The 16,139-nt window shown below is 38.1% G+C and overlaps 1 protein-coding gene across 1 annotated transcript; it reads left to right on the top strand.

Annotated features, from left to right (window-relative positions):
• The first annotated feature begins 1,891 nt into the window (after positions 1–1,891).
• LOC119558389 (ADP-ribosylation factor-like protein 8B) lies at positions 1,892–3,084 on the top strand. The gene is made up of 3 exons (XM_037871917.1): positions 1,892–2,524; positions 2,835–2,921; positions 2,983–3,084. The coding sequence occupies exons 1-3, from the start codon at positions 1,892–1,894 to the stop codon at positions 3,082–3,084; spliced, it is 822 nt and encodes a 273-aa protein (XP_037727845.1).
• The last annotated feature ends 13,055 nt before the right edge of the window (positions 3,085–16,139 follow it).

Genomic DNA, 16,139 nt, shown 5'->3' with positions numbered 1-16,139 from the left:
TCGGAAAGTATGTAACAGGCAGACGGAAGCGTTTTCGACCCCATAAAGAATATATATTCTTGATCAGGATCACTAGCCCAGTCGATCTAGCCATGTCCGTCTGTCCGTGTGTCCGTGAACGGACGCTGAGATCCCGAAACCCACTTGGAGTTCAATCCGTGCTTTCCACTACCTTAAACCACCCACCATGCGTTTTTGAGTTGGAATGAGGACACAGACATAGAGAAGTTTTAATACAGTTTTATAACAATAAAATTGATATTCTGAAAAGCTCTAGCAGTAAAAAAAAACACAGAAAATCATGATTGAAACCAAAAAACACAAAACGTTGCACTGGGATTTTAACCCCAGAACTATAGAGCGGGAGATAGATGTTCTAGCCCCTAGGCTACTCAGGATTGTGAAAAAATCGAAAGATAAGCATGAGCAGGTTTGACAGTAATATCTACAACCATATCCGATTCGATAATCAGGACTGGACGATACAATCCCACCAACACTAGGCCCATATCGATAACAATAGGATAACAATCGAAGTAGTTCGCCCACAGTAACGACTTGGGAATCATGACAAAGGGGCAGTTTTCCCAAAAACCCAGTAGGTGAGGTTTAAGGTGACTTCTAGACGCTGTCACCTCGCCGCCGGTGGTAGCTGAGTGAGTAGGGGTGAGGCTTCTCAGCAATAACATCATATCACCACCGGTCCGGGTTCGAGTCCCGGTAAGTTGTAAGAAGCATGGCACACAAACAGACAACCAAGGACTGAACATCCACACACTCTTGACTTGAACGCAATAAATAAAGTAGAATTAAGCAAAATGTGAACCGAAAAAAAAAAACAAAAAAAAAAAACAAAAAAAAAATATTTTGCTTTTAAAAACATTTTCCAATTTTATTTTGATGTTATTGTTTTAGGTTCTTATGCCATTGTATTCACATTAAAACAGGCTTAAAATATTTTATTTTATTTAATTTTTTTCAAACTAAAAAAAAATTCAGCTGCGTGCCACGCCCACTTTAACGCCCACAAACCGCCCAAAACTATGGTTCCTATAGTTTTGATGCTAGAATAATAATTTGAGCTGAAATGTATTTTTTTCGTTAATTCTCATCGATTGACCCAAAAAAAAGTTTGCCACGCCCACTTTAACGCCCACAAACCGCCCACAAACTTCAAAAAATCGTAAGTATGAACGCGGGTATCTCGGAAACTAGAGAATTGAGATTTCAGATTTAGATTCCGTAGCCTTGAGCGCAGAGCAAATCTGTCTACCGCCCACATAACCATATATTGAGATCAGGGGTAGGTGGCGCCTTTCAGTCTCGCTTTGCTGCTTCCATATCTCCATCTCCCTTTGGTCCCTTTAGCTGAGTAAGGGGTATCTGATAGTCGAGGTACTCGACTATAGCGTTGTTCCATGTTGGTGCTAATTTGTATACCCATTGTTAATATATTCTTTATTTTCACAATAGCATAATATATTTCCATATTCGTTTTTTACGAGTGGTGACTGAACTGTAACAGCGGCGGGTTTTCTTTGTGGGATCAGAAGTGATTCATTGTGCTGGTTCAAAGCTTCGGGGAAAATTAGAACACCCTTCCTGAAACGAATGAACTGCGAACCACTTACGTGGAATTCGCTGGAGGGAGTGAAGCCATCCCTCGTCGGATCGGTTGTCTAGGCAACTTTCCAAGGAATACTGGCCAAAACATTGAACTTCCTGGCGTTGCCCGTGACGACTACCTGTCGCAATCAGCTGTCCGCCGGTGGCAGGTAAATAAACAAGTATTACTGTCGAACTGGAAAAGGAGTTGCAGTTAAGAAAGTCCTAAAGAAAAATAAACCAAAAATATTACTCAAAAAATCCCTTAAAAATGTACCTGTGCTAGATGGGTTTGCTGTGCGCCAAGCTGCGCAACTGTTGTTGTACCCAATCCTGCAGCTGTTGTGGGATTTCCTCGCCGCCGATGGAGGAGTTCCAGCTGCTGATCCTTGGACCCTCGGGCAGTGGGAAAACGGAGCTGGGCCATCGCCTGACCAGAGTTCAGAGATCCTTGGATGACCAGGAGGCGACGAATGGAGTGCGTTGCTATGAGGTTTCCACGGAGGAACTCCCTGCAAAACTTCAGCTGACCGAAGTCGGTGGCAATCCGGAGATGCAGCGCCTGTGGAAGCACTACTACGCCTCCTCGCACGCCCTCATATATTGCTTCGATCTGGGTTCGGATCCGGATGAACTGCAGGCCACCTTTGGCCTGCTAACCGATTGCCTTCGAGGCACTCAGCTGGCTGGCAAACCGGTGCTCCTGGTCGCCTCGCGACATTGCGATGGAGTCCAGCTCTATGACGTGGAATATGCCTTCGGCCTGGAGGAGCTGGCCAAGTCCTGCGGATGTCCCCTGCTCATCTGCCAGATGGACGATGCCGAGGATCTGCAGCGGGGAGTAAGGTGGCTCTGTCACCAGTTGTTGGCCAGAAAATCACAGTTGGAGCAGCGGATACGTTACGATGTAAATATGCAGGTGAGGCAATTACACCTCATCACTTTTGGGGAATTTAAATCAATAACTCGTAAATCGAAAACAAATTTTAGCTTTGTGATTAAAAAGTTATTTTGGAAATAAGTTTATTTTAAATTTGGCTTTAGCAAGTATATAACTTTATATATTTAATATTTCTGGTTTTACGTTTCTATATCAAACCGTTTTTGCTGCCGGCTGATTTTGCCGTCTTGAAAGGGTTTTTTTTATAGTAATAATATATAATGTAGCTAAGGAAAACCTGCATCTTTATACAATCCTTTATCCAATAATTTACAATAATATTCCACAGGTTTGGCAGCGGCGGAAGCGATCGCTTTTATCCAGCGGAAAGTTAGCTCAAGTGCATCGACAGCGTTTTCGGCGCCAAACCAGAAAAGTGAGTCACCCACTTTCAAAATATGATTTAATATAAAATATTTATAATTAAAATCTCTAAGATATTACCTGCAATCCAAGGAATCGGATTGATGCGTCCAAGTACAGCACCTCCCAACATATTCTTCGTGAATTCCCAACAGAATCAAGGCCCCAAGTTCTAGGAAAAAGTGATCAAAAGCGCATTTACAGTGCCAAAAACCTTTTAAGTGTTTTAAATAGAGGCTTCTTTTGCCACTCATAGCAATAAAGTTTATCAATCAAGTTTAATGTCTGTGACAAAGATACGTTTAATTAAATGTAAATAGCTTTTTTACATTGAATGGGCATTTTTTCGTTATAATCTACTGTTCAGGTAGTAATTTTTCATTTACACCATCGTTGACCGTGTAAAATTCAAAACTCGCAATTGCAATGACAGATCTGAGCAATAATATGAATTCCATTAAAAAGCAGGTGTGCAAGTGCAACATAAATTCAAGTTGAGCACATTCCATTGAATAATTCAAAATAACAACAGTTGTGCGTTTTTGATATGTATTTTCACTGTTTGCCTGTCAATTCGCATCGAACAGAACTTAATCAATTGGCCTGGTAAACGGAAAATTGTGCATTTCGCACAATTCATGACGAGCCCTCTGGTCGACTCTGTTCGTTGTCAGCTCTAATTAACAATTACAAGTGAGCCCAAGAGGACAGGATTTGGAATCGCCATTGTGCGGCGTTTTAAATTACATTTCCTAGAGCCCCGAGTGGGCACAGTGGCGATCAGGTTGATAGCACTCAAAATAAGAAGGGTACATTTACTTATATTTACAATGGCCAGTCGTTAAAAAATTTATGTTTTTCCTAAGGTACTCCTATTAAAAATAAAGCCATTAAATTGTTTTCATTTTAAAAATATACTATGGTATTTTTTGGGCTCTGTAATATCTAAAATTCTGAAATGTTGCCAAAAAGTATTTTAAGTCTGGAGCGTCCAATGCTTCATACTTTTAGATATCTCTAATAAGGATATCGAAACTCCAGTGATTTTTTTGGTGCCCCCTATAGATTGTTTTTGAAATCTCCAGAGTAACATGTCTGCATCTTGATTGCTTCTAAATCGTTTAAGTTAGTAAAGTAAATCTTGTCGAAATTCTTGTGCTATTATCTAGACTGCAGCTGTAGGACAGTAAGTATGCAAAAAGGCATCGTTTTCGACCAGATTCTGGCCAGACATCCTGATGGGATGTGGAATGGGTTGTGGGTTGGATGTCAGCCAGTCGATGATGTATTGCCGAACACCAATAAGCAAACCACAAGGAGGAGCATCCCACACACACACACACAGACAAGAGGAATTCAGGAGGCGGGTGAAATCAAACAATTACTAATACACTGACATCGATTCCCACCGCCGCGGCGGAGGGATGATGAGAAGGCTGCAGGATGCGGGATTCAGGACTCGGGACTCAGGATTCGGGCTGTTGGAATGGGGGAAATGGTGACATTGATGATTGCGGCTCGTCGGCGTCTGGAGACGCCGGAACGTGTGCTCGTAATAATCCCCTGTCGCACAATACACGTCGAAACTGTAGCACTATAATATTTGATATTATCCTTGTAGATATCAGACAAAGAAACTTTGGGAATTCATGATTTTTTGAACAATATTCCAATAATATATTCGTTCGTAGAGTAAAGGGGTTCATTGTATTCGGGGAAAAGTATGCAACAGGTAGATAATCAGCAGTCGATCTTGCCACGCCCACTCTAACGCTCACAAGCCGCCCACAATCTTCAAAAAATTTAAAGCTTGAATGCTGATATCTCGGAAACTATCAAAGATAGAGAAATTGATTTTCAGGCTAAGATTCCTTAGCTTTGTACGCAGCGCAAGTTTGTCACGCAAACATGCCACGCCCACTCTAACGCCCACAAATCGCCCAAGACTGTGGCGCCAACAATTTTTGTTCAAGAAAAAAAATGTTAACTGAAATGTATTAGTCTTGTCAATACCTATTGATTGACACAAAAAAATAAAGATTCCAATAAAAACATAACGCTCTCAGAATTTGATTTTTGATTTTGGTTGAAAGTAAAGTTTAAAAACATCTTAAAGGCTGTTTCAAAAACTAGATTACCCTAAGGAATGATATGAAATGATATTGTTAATTCACTCAAAGTATATTTTCATATTTATAAAATTGATAAATAACATATTTAAAGGACCTACTATTTCGTTGAACGCTTCTGTATCGCCACCCACTGCTGCACTTGGACCAAACTCCCAGGATCACACAGATACAAACGCAAATGCACATGGACAGCGACACACACGCACACACATACCAATACCAATACCGCCTTACCGCACCCAAACACCCAAACAAACATGTGTCGCCGTGTGTTGTAGCGAAAAGTGTAAAATAAGCATCAATCATCGCTTATTCGAGTTGTCATCAATCACACACACGCTGCACACACACACACACACACGCACACGAAGGATACGCTGCGGTGACACCAACAACAACAACAACAATTATACAACAACAGCACCAAAAACAGGAACTGAAAAAGGAGAGTCCACCGATGTCTCACCGTTATCCTGGGTGGTTAGTTTTAGAGGCAGTGACATCCGTATCTGCAAATTTGCAACCCCCACACCACCAGAGATGTTAGTATCCCATAGCTAGATATCCATCAGGGACCTTTAAACAGGAATTACAAAGCAGTTGCAGCACATACGATAAGAAAATAAAACATAAAGTGTTGGTATATATTTGAGGTGAGGCATCTAAAACGCTTTTTATTCATTTTATTAAGTTAATTAATTTTTTTTAAATGGTCACTTATGAAGACAAAATAAAATAAAATCTGAGCTCCTAAATATCCTAGAAATCAAGACGACCCCATTAGTATTTGATCCTTATTATTTTTTTTAGCTCCTCAAAATACACAAAATGTAAGATGGTTCATATCCTAGGAATCAAGATATGCCCATGAAATAATACATTATTGTTATAATTTGTACTTAAAAAATATTATTTAGTCAAACTTTTCAAAAAGTTGTTCAAGCAAACCTTTAACACTAACATTTATTAATGGGTTTTTAAGGCAATTTGAATTTTCAAATAAATAAATCTAAGGTATAACCCCTGGAAGGATAACCAGTTGACTAAGAAATTTGTTAAGACTAAAAAAGTCTTTATCGGGTAAAGTAACCTCTATATTATAAATATATACCTCTATATTATAAATATATACCTAACACTTCTGTAAAAAATACGATTTTAAGAATTTCTTAGATTGATGATCTCCGAATTAAGGCTGTACCATTTTTTCCCAGCACCGTTCGCCATATCCTTCCGGTCATTGTCCTTCGAGAGGCATTTCTAATCCGTCGGCCGGGCGGGTTATTAAATCATCAGGTTGCACGATCGCGCCTGTCACATGTCTGTCAACAGTCAGCGGCGCTCGAAAACGCGTAACCAAATACCAAATATCCCGAAAACCGAATATCCGAGGACAACCCTCATCAAGGGTTACATACTCCGGCTGACTGCTGCGTGCGCCAAGGCGGAAAATAAAGATTTAATCGGCATTTATGGACATTTTGCAGACTTTTTACGATTATGCGCTCGTATGACGGCCAACCAACGAGTTGTCAAACAACAAAAGGGGAGTTACGAGTTGTGAGTTACCAGAGTTACCCCTTGAGGGAGTGAACGAGTGGTGATAAGCGCGGAATGGAGTGGAGTGGATTGGGATTGCGATTGCCATTGCCTAAAGAGCAAATTAATCTCCAGGACTTGTCCCAAACTTCTTCATCAACTCGATATCCGTCAGCACTCCACGAATGCTTGCCGATTGACATTTGATTGGGGGCGGGTGCAAAAGGCACTGGCAAGTAAATCGTTTTAAAATAAATTATAGAAATTAAATGAGTAAGTCAGAAGGAGAAATATAATCAAAACTTAAACGGCTTGAAACTATTCGATTAAGAAATTGATAGTTTTTAGCATTATTTAACTTATTACTTAACTTTTACTTAAATAATGTATAAACACAAAAATGCATTTAACAGATACATACCTTATTTATCTTATGTACTAATTTCGATATTTGTCTTTATATTGAGCGACTAAAAAAACAAATTTAATTATTGTATAAGCCAACAAAATGTGACAAAACAAATATAGTATATACTTATTTAAATAAGTATTTAGGTATAAGCTATAAAATTGTTACAAAAGAGTTATGTATTTATTTAAATATTTAAAAAAAATTAATAAATGTTATTTATAATTTTGTAATTTTTATATTCTTCTTTTTAAAATTTCCTTTTTGTGCATATATAAAGTTTTTATTTCAAATTGCTCAGTTAAATCAAAAATCAGTTAAAATCGTAGGTCCTTGTTAAGATTTTGATTTATTGATTTGGTATCCTGGTGCTATAAGTATAATAATTCTAAGAAATGAATATTTTTCCAGTGTAGCAGTGACTTTCTGGGCAGCGGAAAACAATTGCCCCTCTGAATGGGAGCGGGTTTCAATTTCATTTCGGAACAACAATGGTGTTATGCTAAAACGGATCCGGCTCTAATGTTTTTTGGTTACCACCCAGCCCGAGGCCAAGCCCCGGCCCACATATATAATCGAATAAAGTCACGCCGCTTTAACATTTGCGGTCAACACGTGAGGCTGCGGACATTTGGACAGTTGGCTCTTTTGGTTTTTGGATTTTGGGTGCGGGGTGTTGGTTTTTCGGGAGATGGGCAGGTAAACCGGGTGACCCGATGTGCGATACTCCCATTGTGTGTGCGCCAAACAAAAGTTGCGGGAAAAAGGCTGCAGGACATGTGCACGAAATTAATTTCCAGGGCAGCCGGATGAAGGACGCGAAGTGAAGTGAAGTGAAGGATAGGATAGGAGCAGAATCAGGAGCAAAAGCAGAAGCCCCAGCGACGACGTCGCTCTTTTTAATCCAACATGATATCGCCCGCAAAATGCAAAGCGGCCGAGGTCGCTCCACTGTACAGTGCGACCTCGTTAGCACTGCGACTAAGTTGTGTGGCTACAGTCTGAACTGGATAGCCTAAACTACGAAGTTCCTATTTCTAAATTCAATACATTTTTGAATTCAATTATTCAATTTGCTGTATTTAATATCGTTGTATTGTTTTAAATTACGGTTAGGCAAATAAATATAATAGTAATTTACATTTAATATTAGTAATATACTAAAAAAATTAATTTATGGTTATTCCACCTTGTTGATAAACATGCCCCTTTTGGTTCATCGAATTGTACTAATTTTATTATTTAACTAGTTGTGTTTGGTATCCTATTTGTATATATAAGCATTGTTTCAGGGAAAATACTCTAAAGATATTTAATGTTTAATAATAACTACAAAATATTTTGTTATCTTCCTGCACAGTTTTTAGTACACTTAAAAATGCTTTGAATTTGTTAAATCATTTTATGGATATATTTAGAATAGCTTTTTTACAATATCAAAATATACTTTTCGATTTATACATATTCTAATACAATTTTAAATAATAATTCTGCTGCTTCCTTAAATTATTACTTAAAACCATTCTAATTTTACGTATTTTATGTTAATATTATGATATCTAAATTAGAGAATGTGGGTTTAATTGATTAAAAATCTGAATTTAAATAAATAGGTAAATAAACAAAAATAAGAGGAATAACTAATTAATTAAATAAATAAATAAATTAATAATTAGGAAATAAATAAATTAGTAAATACATACATAAGTAAATAACATAATATGAATTACGTTGATTGTCCCATCTGCAGAAAAAAAACCCGAGTTCAACTAGCATTTTCCGACCGGGTTCCACAGACCAAGCTCTACTGTACTTGCAAGCAGATCCTTGGCACGGTTGTGGCCGTCCACCGTCATTGGCCAACTGCAAAAATCCGAAAGCGGATTAAACGTATTCGTGAGAATTCGTCAACGATTTCACACCTGTTCGACGGGCGGCGAGGACCTGGCCACGAATACGGACAGGACCTCAATCACGGCCCCTCTCGTCCGGAATGGCATAAAATGCCAATTAGAATTTCAAGTTCGCAGTCCGTTGGTCCGCCTTAAGCGCCCTGTGTTTTTGTTTTTTGGGAGATGGAAAAGCCCCCAACCACCCGAACTACCTATACATATATCTCGACTTTTCGCAACGCAAATTGTTTATCGCCCCCAGGGCTCTTTATTAACTTTACGGCCAGTCGGCCAGTGAGAACTGACCTCTCTTTCTCTGCCCGGCGGCTCAGTCTCCTGCCACCGACTTTCGATTTCCATGCGCTTCGATTCGATTGGATTCCCCACTCGATATGGTGAACTGGAACCCCCGACTCCGATTTCAGATCCTTTGGCCAGCTTATGCTCCCCCTCGTCCTGCTGTTTTTTTTGGTTGGTCAACGCGTAACGCGGAAATGCACTCAAAATATTAAATGCTTCAGTAGTTTGCAATTATTGCGGGAGGCTCTGCCTTGTGCTTAATTCATAATGCGCATCGAACTCAAGCTGGTAAATGGAAAATGGGCGATGGAAAATGGGCAGTGGAAAATGGGCAGTGGAAAATGAAGTTGCAGGGCGGAGTTTTCGGTCAGGCCTTCTGGTTCTCAGGCAGTGTGAGTCAAGCGAAGAGGAGTTTTCCCAGCACTGGGACTGGGAAACCATAAAACATAGAAGGACCCAACCACTTTGAGTGGGCAAAATGGCATGTAATTGCGAGACAAAGGGTAAATTGAGGGATAATTATTTTTTCTAAAAAAATTAACAAGTTTTAGTTTAATAAAAGGGTGATTGAACATGTGTACAACAAATATTTATTTTATAAAAATGAATTATATAATATTGGTAAAATAACAGCCTCCTTTTGACTAAATTTAAATTTAAATTAAGATATTTCAGCCAATAATGTCACTCATACATAAATAAATTTAAAAGGTCAAAAACATTTTAATAAATCTATAAGAACTCATTAAAAAAAAAAACATCGTTAAGCAAAATTAAAAAATTAACCAAGTAATAAAAAACCAAGTATAAGAATGAAATAATAATAACAATTGCTTTAAGATATATTATTAAAAATATATCTTTGTTACTAAAAATCTAAAAATCGAATTAAAGAACATATCATTTAAGATAGTAATATTTGATCAATAACAATTTTGTAGCTTTAGTCGAAGTCAATAGATATCAATAAAAATATTATCAATACATTTTTGCTTATTTTTGAAAATCTAGAAACCCATTTGGAGTAGTAAAACTTTCCAAAATCAGTAACAACAATTTTTGCTTTTAAGGTAAGTCCCATAACGATTTTCTATTAATCATCAAAAAAGTAAAAGGAATATCATCAATAGCAGAAAAGCAATCCAAGGGACGCCTAATTTGATGTTCCATATGCCAAAACCGGAATCTCCACACGAAATTAGCGCATTAAATCGAACAAATGGGCGGGGGGCGCCACCAAAAAGTGGGCGGGGCATATTTCGAAGTGTGTGTACAACATGGCAAACCATAAATATAAATTCCCAGGCGCTTTACGAGCCGGCAGCAAAAATGAGGGAAAAGGATTACATGCCACAAGGAGCAGGAGCACAGGCTTCGATAAAGCAAAGTCTATGAGATTTACGAGCAGATTTCAAGAGTTACAAATACATACATGAGTTTGTCCTAGGATATAAAGGGGGGATATAAGGGGGAGGATGGAAAGCCGATACAAGGATACGCACAGCCGCAGGACATGGATTTTATGTTCTGGACGACGGCGTCAAGTTGCCAAGAGAAAAACTTTCAATTGCATTTCGGCCAAGTTTCGTTCGGCTTATCTTTATTATCGCCGCTGTTATAATCCTGGCCCCCAAGTCGTGAAGGTCCTTGGCATCCTGAGGCCTGGATCCCGAATCCTGTATGCTGTGTGCTGTATGCTGGGCCTCATAAAGTATGTCATGTGTCATAAATGACAGATTCTTAGGCATACTTCATTGATCCCTTTGGCCGTCTCGTTTTTACGACGCCGCTTGCTAAATTGTTGCAGTATCTGTTGCCAACACACACATGGATATCCTGGCAGGCAGACAGGATATCACACACACACTGGCACACACACGTTCGCACGGGAGTTGTGCGTGTTTGAAGTTTGCTTTTGATAAATGAATGGATTTTCAAAGGCGACGTTAATGAAATACGCACACAGGCACAAACACGAGCAAGGATGCCAGACGCCGAAGGATTCCATGGCTCCAGGAAGCATGTGTGTGTGTAGTAAGTGTGTGTGTGTTTGCCCCCTGCACATCCTTCAATCTATCAAACTCACGTGTCCGTCGTGTCTCAATTTACTTGCTTAGCCGCTGCTCAACTTGCGGCGCTTTTGCTCCTTTTACGAACACCGAAAACCGAATCAGAACCAGAAGCGGCTGCCCGGCATTTTGATAGAGTTCATTTTGGCATATTTATGAAGTCCTGGCGGCGAAAAGACCCCCTGCAAAGGAGCAGAGTGGCCATCCTGCGGAGCGCCGACCAGGATTAGCATCAGCAGGCAGAAGTATATCGACGAAGAGTGCTGAAAAAGTATATGTGTATAACGCCTAAACTATATATGAACAGAAAGGTTATTGATTTTATTTGTTATGAATTTATTTTATAAATTTATGTTGAACACAAGAATATAGAAAACAAATAAATAGGTTTAACTTCCTTTTAATAGCTAATTAACACTAAAATGTTCAATTACTTATAGATGAAGTAGAAACTGAAAAAAAACTTTTATTTAGAATTGCATAATAAATATATAAATAATATAAAAATACTTGAAAACTAAAGAACTTGCTTGTACATTAAAATAATTATAAATGGATAAGCAACTTGATAAAAAAATTAATGAATAATAATTATCAACTAATACTGTCGGAATATTGTTTACTTTAATTTGGTAATAATTATTAGGCACTTTAATTTATTTTATATATATTACTTTTTTAATAATAAAATAATTTGACAAATTAACCCACTTTAATAAATATAAAACTGTATAATATTGAACAAAAAGCTTAACAAGGACTAAAAAGTTTACTACCATTATTACATCTTCCACATTCTTTTATTGACTTTAAATTCAAATAATTTGATTAGCCTATATCTCCTATATTGAGTCACATTTTTTGGGTAAATATTTGTGAATTAAGCTGCTCCCAAACGCAAGATATTGACATTTTCTGTTTAAATGCTGGGCGGTGGCATTGTAAACTATATCTGCAGTGGCGCCCAAACAAGTGAAAATACCTCGGCAATTGCCTAATGATTTACCCGGATGCATGGCTTAAAAGTGTGCCAACTAAAGCTGAGAAGAATCGTTGCCAAGGCAAAAGCAGCCAACAGCAGAGCAAAAGCAAAAGCAAACGCATTAAAAGCAACTTAATAATTCAGATCGAAATCACCAATCAGCGCTGCCGACATGTTGACAAACGATGCCGCCGACACCACCATCTTACCATCTTACTATGCCATCTTTCCATCTCTAACCATGCCAATGCCATACCAACTGGGGGGTAAACAGGAAAAGCAGGGAAGCCGGCGAGGGGCGGGAAAGCCAGGAAAAGCTAAAATCAGGAGGCAAGCACCATCGACAGCGACGACGACAAGAGATTTACATTTTCAAAATCGAATGGCGGCATAAGCCACCGCAAAGCAAAAGACACGCAACCACAGCCATAATGAAATCCACGATAAACAAGATAAACGAACACAAAAGGAAAAGTCGCAGACAAACAATGGCATACGTGGAAAACAGGACGAATCGGAAAGTCCCTTTCTGCCAAAAACCTTTCTTCATATATCATCAAGAGCATTACAATAAACTATGAGAGGTAATGCAAGTTTACCAGTTAGTTAGAAGAGTTTTCTTAAGTGTCGTGGTTCTATTTGATAAGGGCTTAATAAAATTGACTGAATCATTACTTAAAACCTACATCAAGACCGCATTCTAAGGCAATAAATGGATTTGTATCTGTTAAATAAAATACCTATTAAATTTATAACCATTAAGTTGGTTGATCAACATTAATAATAAAAAAATACGACTCAAAAGAAATTTTTTTTAAATAATTCATTGTAATTTGTTGATTAAATAATGATCATAACCATTTCCTAATATCTTACTCTATTATATTTTGTAAATGCAGAAAAAATGTTGTTTTTATTGTTTAAATTTAAAATAATAATCATAGGTTAGTCAAATTTATAACATTGGTTTTTAATTGTATAGTAGTTGATTTGGCCTATTCAACTCATTTTAGTAATAATATATCATTAAATTAAGGTCGCGTTTTCCTTTTAAGAATATATTCTATAGATGCCGATTGAAAAGGGCATTCGTTCACAAAAAATGGAACCACCGAGCAACAGCCAGCTGCCTTGGCGACGATGGCTAAAATATTTATATCTATTTCAGCTTGGCCGCTTTATACAATTTCTACCACCCAGTACCCAGTACCCAATTCCAGACACCCAATACCTCGCAACACCCACTTTACTTCCACGATGTCTTCGTTTGCAATCAATGAAAGATTTATGACAATACATCGAAGGAGTCGGGGGGTAAAAGCGAGGGACCCCGATCCAAAGAAACCCAAAGGCAAAGGCAGTTCCACATATTGCACTGAAGAATTTGTTTTTATGTCACATCATTATTTTTACCATGGCGCTGCCACTGGCCTGTTATTTGAGAGTGATTAGTGGCTAAAAATTACTACGATAACATCGGTGGGGTGCCAACAGAGTGGACCTTGTTTTTTCCTGCAAAACAAAGTAGTTTTCCTGAATTTCAAATTTGGTTAGGTTCGGAGGCAGAAAATCCCTTTTTATGTGTGTTGTAAAAACATTATTTGCATAATCTGCTTAGAAGAATATTTTAAAGGAGTATTAAAATATAGACCTCTTAGGCATGTTTAAAAACTGAAAAATTTTTTAGTAAACGCAATGTTTAATTATTATTATGAATTAATATCCAATTATATCTTAGACAGTATTCTTAACATTCGGATATAGGCAATTCTTTGGTCAGATACAATTATATATCAAAAAACAAAGCGTTTTCAATCTCAAATCTGATTTGGAATTTAGGAAAACCATTTATTTCTAACCAAATTAGCTTAAAATCGAATGTTAAGAATAGGATTCTAACAATAACAGTTAAAACAAGGAAGAACGCTATAGTCGAGTACCTCGACTATCAGATACCCGTTACTCAGCTAAAGGGACCAAAGGGAGATGGAGATATGCAAGCAGTAAAGCGAGACTGAAAGGCGCCACCTACCCCTGATCTCAATATATGGTTATGTGGGCGGTAGACAGATTTGCTCTGCGCTCAAGGCTACGGAATCTAAATCTGAAATCTCAATTCTCTAGTTTCCGAGATACCCGCGTTCATACTTACGATTTATTGCAGTTTGTGGGCGGTTTGTGGGCGTTAAAGTGGGCGTGGCAAACTTTTTTTTGGGTCAATCGATGAGAATTAATGAAAAAATACATTTCAGTTCAAGTTATTATTCTAGCATCAAAACTGTAGGAACCACAGTTTTGGGCGGCTTGTGGGCGTTAAAGTGGGCGTGGCACGCAGCTGAAATTTTTTTTTTAGTTTAAAAAAATTAAATATTTTAATCTGTTTTAATGTGGATTCAATGTCATAAGCACCTAAAACAATAACCACAAAATAAAATATGAAAATGTTTTTAAAAGCAAAAACAAAATATTTTTTTTTTGTTTTTTTTTTTCGGTTCACATTTTGCTTAATTCTACTTTATTAATTGCGTTCAAGTCAAGAGTGTGTGCATGTTTCAGGCTTTAGTTGTCTGTTTGTGTGCCATGCTTCTTACAACTTACCGGGACTCGAACCCGGACCGGTGGTGATATGATGTTATTGCTGAGAAGCCTCACCCCTACTCACTCAGCTACCACCGGCGGCGAGATGACAACGTCTAGAAGACACCTTAAACCTCACCTACTGGGTTTTTGGGAAAACTGCCCCTTTGTCATGATTCCCAAGTCGATATTCTGGGCCAACTTCTTCGATTGTTATCCTATTGTTATCGATATGGGCCTAGTGTTGGTGGGATTGTATCGTCCAGTCCTGATTATTGAATCGGATATGTTCGTAGATATTACTGTCAAACCTGCTCATGCTTATATTTCGATTTTTCACAATCCTGAGTTGCCTAGGGGCTAGAACATCTATCTCTCGCTCTATAGTTCTGGGGTTCAAATCCCAGTGCAACGTTGTGTGTTTTTTGATTTCTGTGTTTTTTTTTTACTGCTAGAGCTTTTCAGAGTATTAATTTTATTGTTATAAAACTGTATTAATACTTCTCTATGTCTGTGTCCTCATTCCAACTCAAAAGCGTGGGTGGTTTAAGGTAGTGGAAAGCACGGATTGAACTCCAAGTGGGTTTCGGGATCTCAGCGTCCGTTCACGGACAGACGGACAGCCGGACATGGTTAGACCGACTCGGCTAGTGATCCTGATCAAGAATATACATATATACTTTATGGGGTCGGAAAAGCTTCCTTCTGCCTGTTACATACTTTCCGACGAATCTAGTATACCCTTTTACTCTACGAGTAACGGGTATAAATATAAGCCCTTTGTATTTATATACTAATAATAATATATTATAATAAATATATTGTAATAATAATTATTTAAATAATTAATTTAGATATAAAAATTCATATAAAGATTGTGTTATTACTAACGAGAAGCACAGACCGAATTTACCAAAAGAGGCCTCGAATGTAATACTTAAGAGTAAATATTAATCATTAGAATAAAACCTGGAAGGGGTTCACCCTAAAGGGCAAAATAAACAAATATGCCCATAATGAGCGATGGGTGGCGATATGGAAAAGTCGGAAAACTATCGGGTTTCCCAGCTGGCCTGTAACTGAAATGGATTGAAGTCGTAGGAAGAGTCGTGCTTCTTAGGACTTGTCTCTTCCGAGGGATCTCAATCGATCAATTCAATTAGCAATTGGAGCAGGGATGTCAAGAGTTCGGGATGGTGCATACAGACGTACAAAGGTGGAGACGTACACCCACAATCGGCGATAACTCCATTTGTCCGGGACTTTTGCCCTTTGGAAGCTGCAGTCCTTGTAAGTGGAAACTCTCAGTGCGTGTAAAATGCCTTTTCAGT

The sequence above is a fragment of the Drosophila subpulchrella genome, chromosome X (genome assembly GCF_014743375.2).
Source record: "Drosophila subpulchrella strain 33 F10 #4 breed RU33 chromosome X, RU_Dsub_v1.1 Primary Assembly, whole genome shotgun sequence".
NCBI classification, from domain to species: Eukaryota; Metazoa; Arthropoda; class Insecta; order Diptera; family Drosophilidae; genus Drosophila; species Drosophila subpulchrella.
The sequence above is the reverse complement of the archived record's forward strand: the minus strand, read 5'-3'. Positions and strand labels throughout refer to the sequence as shown.